This window comes from Monodon monoceros, unplaced genomic scaffold (assembly GCF_005190385.1).
Source record: "Monodon monoceros isolate NGI ecotype Baffin Bay Population unplaced genomic scaffold, NGI_Narwhal_1 Super_Scaffold_19, whole genome shotgun sequence".
Taxonomy (NCBI): Eukaryota; Metazoa; Chordata; class Mammalia; order Artiodactyla; family Monodontidae; genus Monodon; species Monodon monoceros.
In genome coordinates this window covers 24,202,931-24,223,208 of record NW_021703775.1, presented here as the reverse complement: position 1 = coordinate 24,223,208, position 20,278 = coordinate 24,202,931, and the positions used below count along the sequence as shown (strand labels likewise).

At 36.4% G+C, this 20,278-nt stretch overlaps 1 protein-coding gene across 2 annotated transcripts in view; it reads right to left on the bottom strand.

Moving 5' to 3' along the window:
* The window catches only part of GCFC2 (GC-rich sequence DNA-binding factor 2), a 71,427-nt gene that overhangs the window by 37,953 nt on the left and 13,196 nt on the right, over window positions 1-20,278 (bottom strand). For both annotated transcript variants that reach the window (XM_029232111.1, XM_029232112.1), the window contains exons 3-4: window positions 12,133-12,354; window positions 11,124-11,224 (exon numbers count right to left, since the gene is read on the bottom strand). In XM_029232111.1, coding sequence (XP_029087944.1) covers window positions 11,124-11,224; window positions 12,133-12,354 — 323 coding nt within the window. The remainder of the gene's footprint in view (window positions 1-11,123; window positions 11,225-12,132; window positions 12,355-20,278) is intronic.

Here is a 20,278-nt window from a genome sequence, read left to right as displayed (position 1 = left end):
GTTAACTGTTTCTCCTAAACTCATAGAGTAAGAGAAATATAAGTAAAATGAAGAAACAGAACAACCACTCCCAATTAAAAGATCAAGGGAATTGCCCTGAAAGAACAAACAGTGAAACAGACATCTTCATCTAATAGATACTGATTTATTTCAAAAAGAAGATAGTGAAAATACTGAAGGAATTAAGAAAGGCTATAATTGAAATACATATTACTGTAAAAAGGAACTAGAAACTATATAGAGGAGCCAAGAAAAATTAGAAAACTCAGTTGCCCAGATGAAAGCTGAGCTAAAGGCAATAAATAGCAGACTGAATAATGCAGAATGAATGTGTTCTGAAAGACAAAATAATGTAAATCACCCAATCAGAACAGCAGACAGAAAGCCAATATAAAAGAAATGAAAAAAATGGAAGCAATATAAAAGATCTATGGGATAATATAAAGCTTGCCAGTGGTTAGAGGTCCCGCTCTGCCAACAATCAGCCTGGCAGTGGTCCTCGCTGCAGACAGTGCAGTGAGAAGAGGATCGCAGCCTTCTCCCTGGGGCCCTCCAGGCCCTCTGGCCTCAGGCTGGAGGGTGAGCTGGGGGCTCAGGGACAGGCTGAGGGCTGTGTCCTGCAGAGCTCCAGAGCCCTCGCCAGGGCCACCCACTGGTGGGACCCAGGCCTTGAAGCAGCCCCGAACCTCTCCCCCATCCCCACCTCTGGGACTTAACGGCAGTAGCAGTCTCCACGGGTCACAGTCCATGGAGGCCCCAGCAACTGGAGTACATGGACACTGCCGTTAAGGTAGGATACTTCCGCACTCCCGTGAAGCCGAGCACAGCCACATGCCTCCTTGCAGCTAAGGAAGTCTGAGCAGAAGTGACGTGTATAGCACCCAGGCCAAAGCACTGAGCTGCAGTACTTGACTCAAAGGCTTCTCTTCCCTGCCGCAAGGACCTCGGATGTTCTGACTCCAGTCATGCTTGTGGAAAGTTCTACGCTCTCCTTCCTGCTCCTGCTGCCTCAACAACGTTGCTTCAATTAAAGTTACTGTTCCTTGAAGAGTGGGTTCTGTCTCCTCCAGGCCCACAAGGGCCAGGGCAGGATACAGGCTCCTCCCCAGCCCACAGCCCCACCCACACTTTGGGCAAAGATGACTTGCGCTACGGTTGCTTTTATGTACCAAGAGTGGTGATTTTTAGTATGGTCTGCTGTCTTCTCAACTTTACAATTTTCAATTAGTTCCAAGGGCTTTCTTTTTTATCACTTCACTGGTTCCTGGACTAAAGATTTAGAAGGCAGTTTAGATTTAGTCCAGACATTTATGGTCTTAGGGATAATCGACTCTATAAACTGTGGAATAAACAACTTATGCTCATAGAACTGTACAACACAAAGAGTGAACTGTAATATAAGCTATAGACTTTGGTTAATAATAATGTCTCAGTATTGGTTCATCAATTGTAACAAATGTACCACACTACTGCAAGATGTTAATAATGGGAGAAACTGGGTGAAGAGGGAGAGGTGGGAATGCTGCATATTATCTGCTTAATTTTTTGTGAACCTAAAACTTCTCTAAAAAAAAAAAGTCTATTAGCTAAAAAATAATAATACGGGCAGGGTGAGTACATGAGGGCATTGATGAAACAAAATTAGCCAATAGTTGGCAATTTTTGAAGCTGAATGATGGTCCACAGAGGGGGATTCATTATATTATTATATGTCCACAATAAAAGTTTTAAAAATCTTAAATATAAAGCGTGCCAATCTATGCATAATAGGAATTTCAGAAGGGGAAGAAAGAGACAAGGGGATTGAAAATGTATTTGAAGAAATTATGGCTGAAAACTTCCCAAACCTAAAGAAGGAAACAGATATCTAGGCACAGGAAGCACAAAGGGTCCCAAACAAGATGAACCCAAGCAGACCTACACCAAGACATATTATGATTAAAGTGGCAAAAGTTAAAGATAAAGAGAGGATTCTAAAGGCACCAAGAGAAAAAGGATTAATTACAAGGGAACCCACATAAGGCTATTACCTGATTTCCCTATAGAAAACATTGCAGGACAGAAGGGAGTGGCAAGATATAGTCAAAGTTCTGAAAGGAAAAAATATGCAACCTAGGATACTCTACTCAGCAAGATTATCATTTGGAATAGAAGGAGAGAGACAGAATTTCTCAGAAGAGCAAAAACTAAAAGAATAACAGCAATACTAAACCTATACTAAAAGAAGTAATTAAAGGCCTTCTCTAAATAGAAAAGCAGTAATCTGTATAAAAGAGAAAATCAAAAATGGAAAGTAAATCACTTAAGCCAGTATACAGATTAAAGTAAAAAACAAACATTTTTGTGAAAGGGATGATAAGCAAAATGAACAGAAAAAGGATAAACATGAAGATGTAAAAGAGGGTATCAAAATCATAAAATGTCAGGTAGGAGAGTAAAAAAATGTAGATTTTTAAATTTTAGAATGTGTTCGAGCCTATATGACTATCAGTCTAAAGCAAGTAGATATAGTAATGGGTTAACATATTTGAAAACCATATGGGTTACCACAAATCAAAAAACATACAACAGATTCACAAAAACCAAAAAGAAGAGAACAAGCATAATACAAAAGAAAATCACCAAACCACAAAAGGAAAAAGAAAGGAACAAAGAAAAAATACAAAATCAACTGGAAAACAAGGTTAAAAATGGCAATAAATACATATCTATCAATAATTACCTTAAATGTCAATGGACTAAATGCTGCAACCAAAAAATACAGAGTGGCAGATTGGATTAAAAAACAAGAGCCTACCATATGCTGTCTACAAGAGACCCACTTAAGAGTGAAGGACACAGACCGAAAGTGAGGGGATGGAAAAAGATAACTCATGCAAACAGAAATGACAAGAAAGCAGGGGTAGCACTACTCATATCAGGCAAAATGGACTTTAAAACAAAGGCCATAAAGAAAAAGAACACTATATAATGATGAAAGGATCAATACAAGAGGAGGATATTACATTCGTCAACATATATGCACCCAATATAGGAGCACCCAAAAACATAAAACAAATACTAACAGACATAAAGGGAAAAAGGGATGGGAGTACAATAATAGTAGGAGACTTAAACACCCTACTCATATCAATGGACAAATCTTCTAGACAGAAAATCAATAACGCAGCAGAGATCCTAAATGATACACTAGAGCATTTAGACTTAATTGATATTTTCAGGACATTATATCCAAAAAACCTAATACACAGTCTTTTCAAGTACACATGGAACATTCTCTAGGGTTGACCACATACTGAGGCACAAAACAAGCCTCAACAAATTTAAGAGCACAGAAATTTTTTCAAGAAGGTTTTCTAACCACAGCAGCATGAAACTGAAATCAACCACAAAAAAAGAAACGAGAAAAAAAAAAGATTACCTGGAGACTAAACAACATGCTACCAAAAAACCCAATGGGTCAATGATGAAATCAAAGAGGAAATTAAAAAATACCTTGAGACAAATGACAATGAAAATACAATCATACAAAAATCCATGGGCTACAGCAGAGCAGTTCTTAGAGGGCAGTTCATTGTGATACAGGCCTCCCTCAAAGAACAAGAAACATCTCAAATAAAAACCTACCCTAACACCTAAAAGAATTAGAAAAAGAAGAACAAACAAAACCCAAAGTAAGCAGAAGGAAGGAAATAATAAGGACCAGAGAGGAAATAAATGAAATAGGGATTAAAAAAACAATAGAAAGGAATCAATAAAACCAAGAGCTGGTTCTTTGAAAGGATAAACAAGACAAACCTCTAGACAGGCTCACCAAGAAGAAAAGAGAGGGGAATCAAATAAACAAAATGAGAAATGAAAGAGGAGAAATCACAACTGATACTGCAGAAATACAAAAACCCATAAGCGAATACTATGAACAATCATATGTCAACAAATTGAACAACCTAGAAGAAATGGACAAGTTTCTAGAAACATCCCATCAAAATTGAATCAAGAAGAAATAGATACTTTGGACAGACCAATCATTGGAAGTGAAATAGAATCTGTAATAAAAAAACTCTGTACAAACAAAAGTCCAGGGCCTGACGGCTTCACAGGCGAATCCTACCAAGCACACAAAAAAGGACTCATATTTATTGATTCTTCTCAAATTCTTCCAAAAGAGCGAAGAGGAGGGAAAACTCCCAAAGACATTCTATGAAGCCGTCATCACCCTGATACCAAAACCAGACAAAGACACTACAAAAGAAGAAAATTACAGGCCAGTATCTTTGATGATTACAGATGCAAAAATTCTCAATAAAATACTAGCAAACTGAATCCAACAACACATAAGAAAGATCATACACTATGACCAAGTTGGATTCATCCCAGGGTCACAAGGATGGTTCAAAATATGCAAATCAATCAATGTGATACACCACATTGACACAGAAAAGACAAAAACTACATGATCATCTCAACAGATACAGAAAAAGCATTTGACAAAATTCAAAATTAATTTATGATAAAAACTCATACCAAACTGGGTATAGAGAGAACATATTTTCACACAATAAAAACTATGACAAACCTACAGCCAATATAATACTCAGTGGTGAAAAACTGAAAGCCTTCACGCTAAAATCTAGATCAACACAAGGATGCTCACTCTCACCTCTTCTATTCAACATAGTACTGGAAGTCCTAGCCACAGCAATCAGACAAGAAAAAGAAATAAAAGGGATCCAAATTGGAAGGGAAGAGGTAAAATTGTCATTATATGACATATGTAGAAAACCCTAATGACCTACAGAAAAACTATCAGAACTGATAAACGAATTCACAAGGTAGCCAGGATACAAGATTAACACATGGAAATTGGTTGCATTTCTTTACACTAATAATGAAATACCAGAAAGGGAAAGAAAAAAAACAATCCCTTTTAAAATTGTATCAAAAAAGAAAATACTTAGGAATAAACCTCACCAAGGAGGTGAAAGATATATGCTGAGAAATATAAAACATGAATAAAGGAAATTGAAAATGATTTAAAAAATGGGAGATATCCCATGCTCTTGGATTGGAATAATTAATATTGTTAAAAAGGCCATGCTACCCAAAGCAATCTACAGATTTAATCTGATCCCTATCAAATTACCCATACCATTTTTCACCAAACTACAACAAACAATCATAAAATTTATATAGAACCATAAAATACCCAGAATTGCCAAAGCAATCCTGAAGAAAATGAACAAAGCTGGAGGTATAACCCTCCCAAACTTCAGACAATCCTAGAAAGCCACAGTAATAAAAACAGCATGGTACCGGTACAAAAACAGACATATGGATCAATGGAAAAGAAGAGAGAGACCAGAAATAAACCCACACACCTATGGTCAATTAATCTTCAACAAAGGAGGCAAGAATATACAATGGAGAAAAGACAGTCTCTTCAGGAAGTGGTGTTGGGAAAGTTGGACAGCCACATGTAAATCAATGAAGTTTGAACATACCCTTACTCCATACACAAAAAAATAAACTGAAAATGGCTTACAAACTTAAATATAAGACATGACACCATAAAACTCTTAGAAGAGAACATAGGCAAAACATTCTCTGAAATAAATCATACCAATGTTTTCTTAGGTCAGTCTCCCAAGGCAACAGAAATAGAAGCAAAAATAAACAAGTTGGACCTAATCAAACGTATAAGCTTTTGCACAGCAAAGGAAACCATAAACAAAATGAAAAGACAACCTACAGGCTGGAAGAAAATATTTGCAAATGATGTAACCGACAGGGGTTTAATTTCCAAAATCTACAAACAGCTCACACAACTCAGTAACAAAAAAAACCAACCCAACAGAAAAATGGGCAGAAGACCTAAATAGAAATTTCTCTAAAAAGACATACAGATGTCCAACAGGCACAAGAAAAGATGCTGAATACTGATAATTATTAGAAAAATGCAAAACAAAATTACAATGAGGTATCACCTCACACCAGTCAGAATGGCCACCATTAAAAAGTATACAAATAACAAATGCTGGAGAGGGTATGGAGAAAAGGGAACCCTCCTACACTGTTGTTGGGAAGGCTAATTGGTGCAGCCACTGTGGAAAACAGTATGGAGGTTCCTCAAAAAACTAAAAATAGAGTTGCCATATGATCTTGCAATCCCACTCCTGGGCATACATCCGGAGAAAACTATAATTCAAAAAGATACATGCACCCCAATGTTCATTGCAACACTATTTACAATAGCCAAGACGTGGAAACAACCTAAATGTCCACTGAAGATGAATGGATAAAGATGATGTGGTGCATATATACAATGGAATACTACTCAGCCATAAAAAGGAATGAAATAATGCCATTTGCAGCAACATGGATGGCCCTAGATATTATCATACTAAGTGAAGTAAGTCAGAAAGAGAAAGACAAATACCATATGATATCACTTATATGTGGAGTCTAAAATATGACAGAAATGAACGTATCTACAAAACAGAAACACACTCACAGACATAGAGAACAGACTTGTGGTTGCCAAGGGGGAGTGGGGGAGGGGTACACTGGGAGTTTGGGATTAGCAGATGGAAACTATTATATACAGAATGGATAATCAACAAGGTCCTACTCTATAGCCCAGGGAACTCTATTCAATATCCTGTGATAAATCATAATGGAAAAGAATATGAAAAAGAATGTATATATATGTATAACTGAATCACTTTCCTGTACAGTAGAAATTAACACAATATTGTAAATAAACTATACTTCAGTAAAATAAATTAAAACAACAAGCCAAATACTGGTTTTTCATGATAGATGTTGCCACCTAACTCCAGTCTAATGAAAGGAAAGCAAATGGAAGTCTGCTGGTGGGTTTCTAGGTAAAGCTTTTAATTTTCTTTAAGCCACCATTATTTGGGTTTTCTGTTAATTGCAGAGGAATGTATTCCTAGCTAATACATGTTGTAACTCAGTACATTTCATATTACTGTCCTCTGGCTCATCGTAACTCACTCATCACCATCATGCTTAGAATGTTGAAAAGGTTCTGAAGAACCTGTTTTAGAAAAGGATATGTGAAGAAGTGGACCAGATAATTAGTCAACTCAATGGCTAAACTATACTTTTTATATTTTCCACGAGACTCCATCATTTCTCATATCAATTCTTACCAAGTCTCCTATCCAGTTCGAATCATACCTACAAATTCCCAAATTAACCAGACCTTTTCAAACTTCATGTCTTCACCCCTGATATCCTCTTTTGCTTCAAATCCCTTACATCATAAACATCTTTCAAAGACTCATTCAAATTTGACCATTTACTTACAGGCTTTTCCCATCCACCCTCTCGCCTACAAAACTGACCACTCACTTGTTCCTTTGTGCTATTTCAGAACCCTGTACAGAATTCTGTCACAGAACCTTGTAAGATTTTACTATAATTATTTTGTTTAGCTGTCTCTCCCGTGCAAAGATTGTACATGCTTTTGTCTACCACTGTTAAGTAGTTATAGAGGCTACACGGTGATCCCCAAAAGATATGCCCAGGTTCTAAAATCCCAAACCTGTGAATGAATATTACCTTATATGGCAAAAGATGTGATTAAGTTCAGGTTCTGGAGAATAGGAGCTTAGCCTGGATTATCTAAATGAGTCCTAACTGTAATTACATGTAGCCTCATAGAAAAGAAGGAGAGAGAGTTTGGGATGCAAAAAGAGGAGGTGACGTGAAGATGGAGTAGAGAGATACAGCTATATGCCAAGGAACGCCAACAGCCAACAGAAGCTAAAATAGTCAAGGAATAGATTATCCTCTAGAGCTTTTTGGAAGGAGTGTAGCCATATCAACACCTTGATTTTGGATTTCTGGCCTCCAAAAGTGTGAGAAAATAGAATTTGGTTGTTTCAAGTCATTCAGTTTGTAGTAATTTGTTAGAGCAGTCACAGGAAATGAGTACAGTGGCATGCAGTAAATCTTTAATAAAGAAATCAGTAAATGCACCCACATCAGTAATAAAAATGCAAATCAAATAAACTTGAGATTCCATTTTCACCAAGTGAACTTATACCTAAAGCTGGCAAGATTATGGTAAAACATTCCCATAATAACAGTGGTGTTACAGAGTGATCTAAATTTTCTCTAGAAGACAACAGAGAAAAATGTAGTAAGTGCCATAAAAATGTTCATCTTCTTTATTAGTAATACCATGCTTGGCCATTACCTTAAGAGAAAAGTTCAAAAAAACACACATCTGAACAAAAGAAAGAAAAAAAAAGGAAGGAAAAAAACCAAGCAAATATTTACCAGTTCTTACTAATAGCAAAAAAATTCAGATTGCAAATAACTAACAAAAAAAATGGCTCAAAGACTTCTAAATTGTAACTGAAGGCTTACTTTTACTTAGCTTTTTAGTTTTAATAACATGAAGATCGTACAATACTTTCTTGCTTAAAAGAACAAAAAATCTTTCAAAGCACTCCTATTAAAAAGATTAAAAATAAAACTTGCATTTGTTATACAATTTATAAGCACTTTGACTTAGATTAGACCATTATAACTTTGAGCCTTACAGCCACCTACTCAGGTAGGTAACATTATCATTCCCACTTTATTATTCCCAATTTATTGATGAGAAAACTGAGATTTAGAAAAATGAAATTATTTTCTCAAAGTCATACAAATAATTATTGAGCTCTCACAATATTAGGCACTATGGGATATAACACTGAAAAACATAGTTAATAATTCTTGACTTCAGGGAGAGTGTATTTTAGTGGTAAAGCCACAACCCAAATCTAGGACTTTCCACCCCAAGTATAATACTTTTTTTTGTTTGTTAGTTTTGTTTTAACCCTCACTATTTATTTGTTTGAACTTCACATTTAGGCATCTACCATATAACTGTAAAATTAAAAGTAAAAAAGATGGTTCCCTCAAGGGACTTGCAATATGTAGAAAGTATTTATAATCTAGTGGGAAAAGAACATAATGTACATGGTATAGTGGGTTGAATGATGGCCTCCCAAGATAGGTCTATATCCTAACCCCTGGAACCTCTGAATATGACCTTATTTGGAAAAAGGGTCTTTGTGGTTATATTTAAGTGAAGAATCTCAAGATGAGATCATCCTGGATTATCCAAGAAGACCCTAAATCCAATGACAAGTATCCTCATAAGAGACACACAAAGTAGAGGCATAGAGAAGGCCATGTGGAGAAGGAGGTAGAGATAGAAGTTATGTAGTCACAAAGCAAGGAATACCTGGAGCTACCAGAACTTACAAAAAGCAAGAAAGAATTCTCTGCTGGGAGATTCAATGCAATCCCTACCAAAATACCAATGAAATATTTCATGGAACTAGAACAAATAATTTTGACATTTATATGGAACTATAAAAGACCCTGAAACAGCCAAAGCAATCTTGAGAAAGAACAAAGCTAGAGATATCAAGCTCCCTGGTTTCACACTATATATTTCAAACTATATTGTAATCAAAACAGTATGTTACTGTCACAAAAACAGACACATAGATCAATGGAACAGAATAGAGAGCCCAGATATAAACCCATACTTATATGGTCCATTAATCTACAACAAAGGTGACAAGGATATACAATGCTGGGAAAACTGGACAGCTACATGCAAAAGAATGAAACTGGACCACTTTCTTATACCATATACAAAACTCATTTTTGAAACCATAAAACTGAAGAAAACATAGGTAGTATGCTCTTCAACATGAGTCTCAGCAATATTTTTTGGATATGTCTTCTCAGACAAGGGCAATAAAAGCAAAGATAATCACATCAGACCACAAATTGAAAACCTTCTGCACAAGCAAAGGAAACCATCAATAAAACAAAAAGGCACTCTACTGAATGGCAGGAGGTAGCTGCAAATGATATATCTGATAAATTGTTAATATTCAAATTAGAAAAAGAACTCATATACCTCAATATCAAAAAAAAATCTGATCAAAAAATACACAGAGGATCTGAAAAGACATTTCTTCAAAGAAGATTTACAAATGGCCAACAGAAACATGAAAAGGTGCTCAACATCACTAAACATCAGGGAAATGCAAATCAACACCAAAATAAGATACCTCACACCTATTAGAATGGTTATTATCAAAAACACAACAAACAAGAAGGGTTGGCAAGGATGTGGAGAAAAGGGAACCCTTGTGCATTGTTGGTGGGAATGTAAATTGGTGCAGCCACCACAGAAAACAGCATGGAGATTCCTCAAAATATTAAAAATAGAACTACCATATGATCCTGCAATTCCACTCTGGGTAATTACCTGAAGAAAACAAAAATGTTAATTTGAAAAGTTATATGCAACCCTATGCTCATTGCAGCATTATTCACAATTGCCAAGATATGGAAGCAACTTAAGTGTCCATTGATATACAAATAGATAAAGAATATGTGGTATATATACACAACTGAATATTATTCAGCCATAAAAAAGAATGAAATCATGCCATTTGCAACAACATGGATGGACATAGAGGGTATTATGCTAAGTGTAACAAGACAGAGAAGGACAATCTCTTTGATCTCACTTATATGTGGAATCTAAAAAATGAAACAAACAAAACAGAAACAGACAATATGGACACAAAGAGCAAACTGGTGGTTGCCTGAGGGGAGGTGGATGGGGGTAGGGTGAAATAAATGAAGGGGATTAAGAGGTACAAACTTCCAGTTATAAAATAAGTCACAGGGATATGATATACAGCATAAAGAACATAGTCAATTACACTGTAATAATTTTGCATGGTGAAAGATTGTTACTAGACTTATCATGGTGATTTATTTCATAATGTATTTAAAAGTCAATCACTGTCTTGTACACCTGAAACTAACATAATACTGTTATGTCAACTCTACTTCAATTAAAAAAAGAAAAAGGGGAAAAAAAGGAAAAAAAAAAAGAATTCTTTCCTAGGGCCTTCAAAAGGAGCACAGCCCTGTCAACACCTTGAATTGAGACTTCTAGCCTCAACAACTGTGAGAGAATAAATGTCTGTTGTTTTAGCCATCAAGTTTGTGGTAATTTGTTACAGTAGCCACAGGAAACTAATACATATGGCATAAAAGATTATTACCTTTGTGATTTTAACTGCTCTTCTCATCTGCTGCTGTTCCCAAATATCTTGATATTTTTTATCTTCTTCACTATCTTCACTTGTTTCTTCATTTCTGGTTGCTTGAAAAAAAAGTTCATGTATAAATATTCCATATTTTTCCATTCTAATAGCAGCAGCAATTAGCAATTGGGGAGCTTATAAATGGCTTAGCAGCTCTTTATATGTGTTAACCTTTTCTTCACAATTCATAATTCACTCTCTCTTTATAAATAAAGAAACTAAGATATCAGGATGTTACATAACACAGTCCTCTATCTAAGGACTGTGTTGAACCTAGGACCGGAATCTAGCAATCTGACTTCAGAATCTGCATTTATCACCAAACTGTCTCACTCAAAACATGATGGTCTCACATATGAAAAAGCTTGGAAAAAATGCAATATTTGGTTTTATCAGAGATTCTCAATTCTACCTGAGAATCTAAACATGCAAAAATAATTTCTGGGTTAATAGGAACCAAAAGTCTCATTCTGAAATAGTATTATTTGAAATGACAAAAACTTGGTAAAACATTATTGTTTATAAATGAGAAACGTGAAAATAGTTCTTTGATACCTAAGGATTATTGGCTGAGGAAAACTTTTTACTAGAGCAGGGAAGATTTTAACACACGACACCAAAATCCTACCGATGTTCCCATGTTAAAAAAAAATCTTATAAAGGTGACAACAAAAGTTTTCAATATCAAAAATAGGAAACTCTACAAATTTTTTAACCTGTCAAGAAAGATCAAGTGGAGATCAGATAACAGTAAACATTATTATTGCATGTACCCTTTGATAACATTTTGATACAGACATGTATTTTAGAAGCCATGATGTCAGTAAATTGGTATTTAAAAAGTAACTTAAACAACCTTTAGAATAGGAGATACTACATTATGTTTTTATGGATATTTTTATCATAAATTATATTCTAATGAAAAATGCCTTAATTTTCATTTATTATAAATAAATTAAATATGTACCTGTTGTTTCAGCCATCTTTTGTCTAAGCGTTTGAGGCTTTGGGGTAAATGGTATTATATTTTCATGACCATCAGGCTCACTCTCAGGATATTCAGTGTTTTTCTTCATACCAGAGATGGTGAAGGCATGTTTTACATCCAAAGAAATATAGTCCTCTTGGGCCCTGGCCAATTCACGTTTTCGGTAGGTTGCCTGAATAAAAGCTGCATCAGGGATATTTACTGAAAGAAACAAAGAGGAGGACATTGAAAACAAAATACTAACAGAGAGAAATATTCCTCATATTTAAAGGAAAAGAGCACCGTTTTTCCAATTTTTTCACTATTTTGATATAATGACTCAAAATCTGTTTCAATAGAAGATAATTATTTTGATAGAGATTAAATATAAATTAAAGAAATGAAACAAATCTAGAAGTATCAGAAAATATTGAAACGACTCCAATTTATCTTTTTTCTACCTTCTTCATCAGGTGTTTTTGCTGACTTTTTGTTGAGGGCTACTTCTCATTTCCAGAAGCTCTGAAATTATCAGGGTAGGGATGTGGAGAGGGCTGAGCATGGAGTTACTCTTGGAGCATGGAGGGTAGAATGATAAGTGGTAGAGCAGTCTGCCTTATAAAGTAACAGGGACATTCTACTATGACCTGCCCCTCGCCTTTGGGCATCCAGGCACATAGGGAGTGAGAAACAGACTAAAACCCAGCACACATTCAAATCAGCCTCCAAGGTCCTGTGGCGATTCTCACATGAATAAACATAAGTTAAAAAGTATAAAAGAAATAATCAGGTAATTTACCAGGTTTAAAATACTTAAGGGACAACATCTTTTAATAGAGGATTGTTTTATTTTTTCTTCATTTTATTCAGTACAAACTTCATTAATATAGGCTCTTCTAACTCAAAACAAGTTTCTTCATGCATGACCTAAGCTGAAATTTATCTTTACATTCTGGAAACAAATGGTTTCTTAAGCAAAATACTAAGGTAAACAAAATAGCATGAGAAATCATTGTTTCAAGCACTTCAAGATATTAATTAGGGATACCAAGCCACTGAGTAAAATTTTCTAACCTTTCCCACAAATTGGTCCAAATCCTTTGAGAAATAAATAGAAAAGACGCCATATGCCAGGAGATACACAAATACTCTGATTTTTGAAAGAGATAGAGAGATTTCAGAAATTATAGATCAATATACTTGACACCAGAACTAAGGAAAACAAGTAGTGCTTGAATTAATTATGAAGCAGTAAGTGATGAACACTAGAAAGCAACATAAGCTCATTAAAAACAAGGAATATTAAATAAGTGATTTACTTTTTATAGACTAGAATTTCTTGTAGAATAGTACCAGGAAAATGATGCAGGTAAGGTGTCTCTTCATCCTCCCAAAACACTCAGGATAATGGCAGCATTTCTTGACCCTGGCTATATGCATTAGAATCACCTGGGAAGGTTGATAATCTGATAACTAGTCTCCCATCCAAAACACGGGATCTAAATGCAGTTGATCTGAGGTGGAGTTGAGCAGCAGTATGTTTTTATAGCCCCCTAGGGGATTTTTTTTTTTTTTTTTTTTGCGGTACGCGGGACTCTCACTGCTGTGGCCTCTCCGGTTGCGGAGCACAGGCTCCGGACGCACAGGCTCAGCAGCCATGGCTCACGGGCCCAGCCGCTCCGTGGCATGTGGGATCTTCCCAGACCGGGGCACGAACCCGTGTCCCCTGCATCGGCAGGCGGACTCTCAACCACTGCGCCACCAGGGAAGCCCCCTAGGGGATTTTAATGGGTCACCAGAGTTAAGATGATACACTTAGGTTCAAATATTCAAGTGTATAAATACAGAAACAGAAATACTTGAAGCAATTCACCAGCAAGCGATTTGGTGGGGTTTAATTAATAAATCACAAGCAATGGACTCACTAGTGAGATACTAGTGTTACATAAAGCTAATCCTCTCTCAAATTACAATAAAGAAATATAAGTTCAAGGAAGAGAATTCTATCCTGTCCTGTCTATATCTAACACCTAGCTCAAGGGTTCCCACATAGCAGATGTTGGTCAGACATGAGATGAATTAATGTCAGCATATTGCTTTATAATAATAAAAACATCACGTTTTTGTAGATTTATAACTCGAAAATAATTTTCACATAGATCATCCTATCTGAAGAGTAGAGGTTACGAGGGGGATCAAGATGGCAGAGTAGGAGCTCACCTCTTCCCACGAACACATAAAAAATACATCTACATGTGGAACAATTCTCATAGAAAACCAACTGGAAACAGGCAGATCTCCCACATAACCAAAGCTGCAAGAAGGATCTCCATGTAACTGGGTAGGACAGGAAAAAAAAAAAAAGCGACAGGACCTGTGCCCCGGGAGAGATCTGTAAAGGAGAGAAGGTCCACACGGGCAGACCCTTGCCTGGGGAGCCCCCTGCCAGCTGGGAAATCTGCTGGGACAGACAGAGGGGCTGCGGAAGCCTAGACTATACTTGTGAGGAGTGCAGGCATGCTGGCTTCCTAACAATCAGGATGGAAAGGGACCAGTGCTGGTGGCTGATGCCTTGCTGCACTTCCCAAGCCTCACCTCACTTACCAATCCGAACCATGTGCCAAGTGGGACCACAAACACGTTAAGTGCTGAATTTTGGGCAGACAGGATGTGGGAGAGGACTCCATTTACCTGTGTGGAGACAGTAGAGACAGCCCTGACGGCCTGGGGTGTGGTCCAGGCTGAAACATGGAGCCCACTGTCAATGTACACAGGGAGGGGTGAGTCCAGCTGTGGCACACTTTGTCAGTGAGCACACCAGGTGGTATCACAGAAATGCACAGTGGCTGGGCATTGAGGTTCGGTGGAAAGGCCCTGGGCAGCAGCATGCAGTGGTTCATTTCCCGGTGAGAATGCTCCAGCCCTGCCCACTCCACACCTCAGCTTGGAGCTGGAATTGGGGTGGACAGGTCCTGGGAGAGGTGTGCCACAGAGGCAGCCCAGGTCCCAGGCAGCAGCACAACAACCTTGATCCTGCAGCCACAGCACCCCAGCCTCCAGCCACAGCCCATGCCACAAAAGAGCCTACCACTAGGTCTGGAGTGAAACACAACAGAGAAAGGGACACAACATTGCACTGAGTCTGAGAGGAACTGCAGATGCCTGCCTAGGCAGTGCATGGGCTCAATGTGACCATACAGGCCCCACTTGCACCAACAGTCGCCTCCTTTGGGGCAGGGCATGCACTCAATGGCAATGAAATCTCATCAAACACAAACTTCAGGGCTTCTACTCCAACAGTTGTGGAGCAGACCCCACTCCCAATAGAGCTGTGATAGCCTCAGAGCAAAGAGGAGTTCCTGCCCACCATAGAGCCCAGGTTCTAGACGCTTCAACACCAATCACACCCCCTATCAAGGGGTTAATGGCCAGCAAATGCTAAGGAAAGACATGGCTGGCACCCACACCAAAACCAGCCCACACACCAAAAATATCTGACTCACAGAGTCTACACAGGGATGCTCCCACATAAAAACACCCCTTCAAGACCACAGTAGATAAATGTTTCTCCTAAATTCATAGAGAGAAAGTTAAGTAAAATGAAAAAGCAGAGGAACTACTCTTAATTAAAAGAACAAGAGAAATCCCCTGAAAGAACAAATAATTTCTGAAACAAACCTCACCAGTCTACTAGACCTTGAGTCCAAAAAGAAGGTAATAAAAATGCTAAAGGAATTAAGAAAGATTATCAATAGAAATGCAGAGCACCGTAACAAGGAACTAGAAACTATGAAGATGAACCAAATCAAAATTAGACAACTCAACTGCTGAAATAAAAACCAATCTAGAAGCAATGAATAGCAGACTAAATAACACAGAACGTGTAAGTGATCTGGAAGACAGAATAATGGAAATCACTCAATCAGAACAGCAGACAGAAAGACAAATGAACAGAATATGAAGGTAACATGTAAGAACTATGCGATAATATAAAGCATGCCAAACTATGCATAATAGAGGTTCCATAAGGAGAAGAGAGAGAAAAGGGGATTTAAAATATATTTGAAGAAATTATGGCTGAAAACATCCCAAACCTTGAAGAAGGAAACAGATATCCAGGCACAGGAAGCACAGAGGGTCCCAAACAAGATGAACCCAAAGTGACCCACACCAAGATACATCATAATTAAAATGGCAAAAGTTAAAGAGAGGATTCTAAAGGTAGCAAGAGAAAAACAAAGAGTTAATTACAAGGGAACCACCATAAGGCTATCAATTGATTTCTCTGCAGAAACTCTGCAGGCCAGAAGGGAGTGGCATGATATATTCAAAGTCCTGAAAGGGAAAACCCTGCAACCTAGGATATTCTACCCAGCAAGATTATCATTTAGAATAGAAGGAGAGAGAAAGAATTTCTCAGACAAGCAAAAACTAAAAAAATTCAGTATTACTAAACCTACCCTAGAAGAAATATTGAAAGGTCTTCTCTAAATAAAAGAGAAACAAGAATCTATAGGTAAGGGAAAATCACAATGGGAAAGCCAATATATAAAAGGATTGAAGACCACTTAAATAAGCTAGTACATAGATTAAAAAATAATTACAAATATTTTTGTAAAAGCAATTATAACTACAATGAACAGGAAAAGAATAAGCATGAAGATGTAAAATATGACATCAAAATAAAAAAATGTGAGAGGGGGGACTCTAAAGATGTAGATTTTTTTTACAATGTGTTTGAACTTGTATGACTATCACTTTAAAGCAAGTATAGTTATGGGTCAACATACTTGAACCCCATGGTAACCACAAATTTAAAACATACAATCGATTCACAAAAACCAAAAAGAAAGGAACTCAAGCATAATATAAAAGAAAACCATCAAACTACAAAAGGAAAAACAAAAAGAACCAGAAAAGAACTACAAAAATAACTAGAAAACAAGGTTTAAGATGGCAACAAATACATACCTATCAATAATTACTTTCAATGTCAATGGACTAAATGCTCTGATTAAAAGACACAGAGAGGCAGGTTGCATAAGAAAACAAGAACCCATAATATGATGCCTACCGGAGACTCACATCAGGGTGGAAGACACACACAGACAGAAAATGAGGGGATGGAAAAAGATATTCCATGCAAATGGAAACGACGAGAAAGTGGTAGTAGCAATACTCATATAAGACAAAACAGACTTTAAAACAAAGGCCATAAAGACAAAGAAGGACATTATATAATGATAAAGGGATCAATACAAGAAGAGGGTATTACACCCATTAACATATATGTACCCAATATAGGAGCACCTAAGTATATAAAGCAAATACTAACAGGCACAAAGGGAGAAATTGACAGGAATACAATAATAGTGGGAGACTTTAATACCCCACTGACATCAATGGACAGACGTTCCAGACAGCAAATCAATAAGGCAACAGAGGACCTAAATGACACAACAGACCAGTTGGAGTTAATTGATGTCTACAGGATACTACAGCCAAACAAAGCAGAATACACATTGTTTTCAAGTGAACATGGAACATTCAGTAGGGTTAACCACATACTGGGGCACAAAACAAGCCTCAAAAAATTTAAGAGTATAGAAAGTATTTTAAGCATTTCTGACCATACTGGTATGAAAGCAGAAATCAACCACAGACAGAAAAATGGGAAAAGAACAAACACATGGAGACTAAACAACACACTAATAAAAAACCAATGCATCAACAATGAAATAAAAGAAGTCAGAAAATACCTCAAGACAAATGACAATGAAAACACAACCATATAAAATCTATGGGATACAGCAAAGCAGTTCTAGGAGGGAAGTTGATAGTGATACAATCCTTCCTCAAGAAACAAGAAATTTCTCAAACAACCTAACCTACCACTTAAAAGAATCTGAAAAAGAACAAACAAAACCCAAAGTCAGCAGAAGGAAGGAAATAATAAAGATCGGAGAGGACATAAATAAAATAGAGATCAAAAAAACAATAGAAAAGATCAATAAAATCAAGAGCCCTTTTTTTGAAAAGATAAACAAAATCGACAAACCTCTAGCCAGGCTCACCAAGAAGAAAAGAGAGAGGAACCAAATAAATAAAATAAGAAATGGAAGAGGAGAAATAACACTGATACCACAGAAATATGAAAAATCATAAGAGAATACTATGAACAATTATATGCCAACAAATTGGACAACCAAGAAGGAATGAACAAGTTTCTAGAAACATACAGTCTGCCGAAACTGAATCAAGAAGATACAGATACTTTGAACAGACTGATCACTAGAAGTGAAATAGAACTGGTAATAAAAAAGCTCCCTATAAACAAAAGCCCAGGACCTGACGGCTTCACAGGGGAATTCTACCAAACATACAATGAGGAACTTATACTTATTCTTCTCAAACTCTTCCAAAAGACTGAAGACGAGGGAACACTCCCAAATTCATTCTATGAAGCCACCATCACCCTGCTACCAAAATCAGAGAAAGACACTACAAAAAAAAAAGAAAATTATAGGCCAATATCTTTGATAAACATCGATGCAAAAATCCTCAACAAAATACTAGCAAATCAAATCCAACAATACATAAAAAAGATTATATACCATGATCAGGCTGGATTCATCCCAGGGTCACAAGGATGGTTCAACATACACAAATCAATCAATGTGATACACCACATTGACAAAAGGAAAGCCCAAAATCACATGACTATCCAATAGATGCATAAAAAAGCATCTGACAAACCTCAACATCCATTCATTATAAAAACTCTCACCAAAGTGGGTATAGAGGGAACATATCTCAACATAATAAAAGCTATTTATGACAAACCCACAGCCTATATAATACTCAATGGTGAAAAGCTGAATGCCTTCCCACTAAATTCTGAACAAGGATGTCACTCTTACCATTTTTTTTTCTTAGTCAGTACACATTCCAGAATTTATTCCAATACATTACCAAGTACATGGGTCAAAGGAGAAAAATATATTACCATCTCATAAAATAATCATGAAAGATTTAATTCTGCTTACATTTTAAAGAAATGTAATGATTCTAGGCAGCAGTGCTATGTGTACTTGATTTTTCTACAAGGAATGCAAATAAGAATTGTGTCTCTATTTATTTATTATTTTATACTGGAGTATAGTTGATTAACAATGTTGTGTTAATTTCAGGTATACAACAAAATAATTCACTTATACATATACATGTATCTATTTTTTTTCAAATTTTTTTCCCATTTAGGTTATTACAGAGCATTGAGCAGAGTTCCCTGTGCTATTCAGTAGGTCTTTGTTGGTTATCTATTTTAAATATAGCAGTGTGTACATGTCAATCCCAAACTCCCAATCTATCCCTCCCTCTCACCTTTCCCCCCTGGTAACCATATAAGTTCATTCTCTAAGTCTGTGACTCTGTTTTGTAAATAAGTTCATTTGTATCATTTTTTTCGATTCTGCATATAAGTGATATCATATGATATTTGTGACATTTATTGAAAAGAATGAAATAATGCCATTTGCAGCAACATGGATGGACCTGGAGATTATCATACTAAGTGAAGTCAGTCACACAGAGAAAGACAAATATCTTACCATTTCTATTCAACATAGTTTTGGCTGTCCTAGCCACAGCAATTGGACAAGAAATAAAATGTATCCAAACTGGAACATAAGAGATAAAACTATCATTATACATAGATGACATGATACTCTATACAGAAAACCATAAAGCTTCCACATAAAAACTATTAGAATAAATAAATTCAGCAAGATAGCTAGGATACAAGATTAATATACAGAAATCTGTTCCACTTCTTTAACAATGAAATATCAGAATGAGAAAGTAAAAAAACAAACCCATTTAAAATCACATCAAAAAAAAAAACTCCAAAAAAAAAAATATCCTAGGAAGAAACCTAAGGAGGTGAAAGACCTATATGCTAAGAACTGTATATAAAACAGTGATACAGGAAATTGATGATGATTCAAAGAAATGGAAAGATATCACCTGCTCTTGGATTGGAATAATTAATATTGTTAAAATGGCCATACAAGGCAATCTACAGATTTAATGCAATCCCTATCAAATTGCCCATGACATTTTTCACAGAACTAGAACAAATAATCCT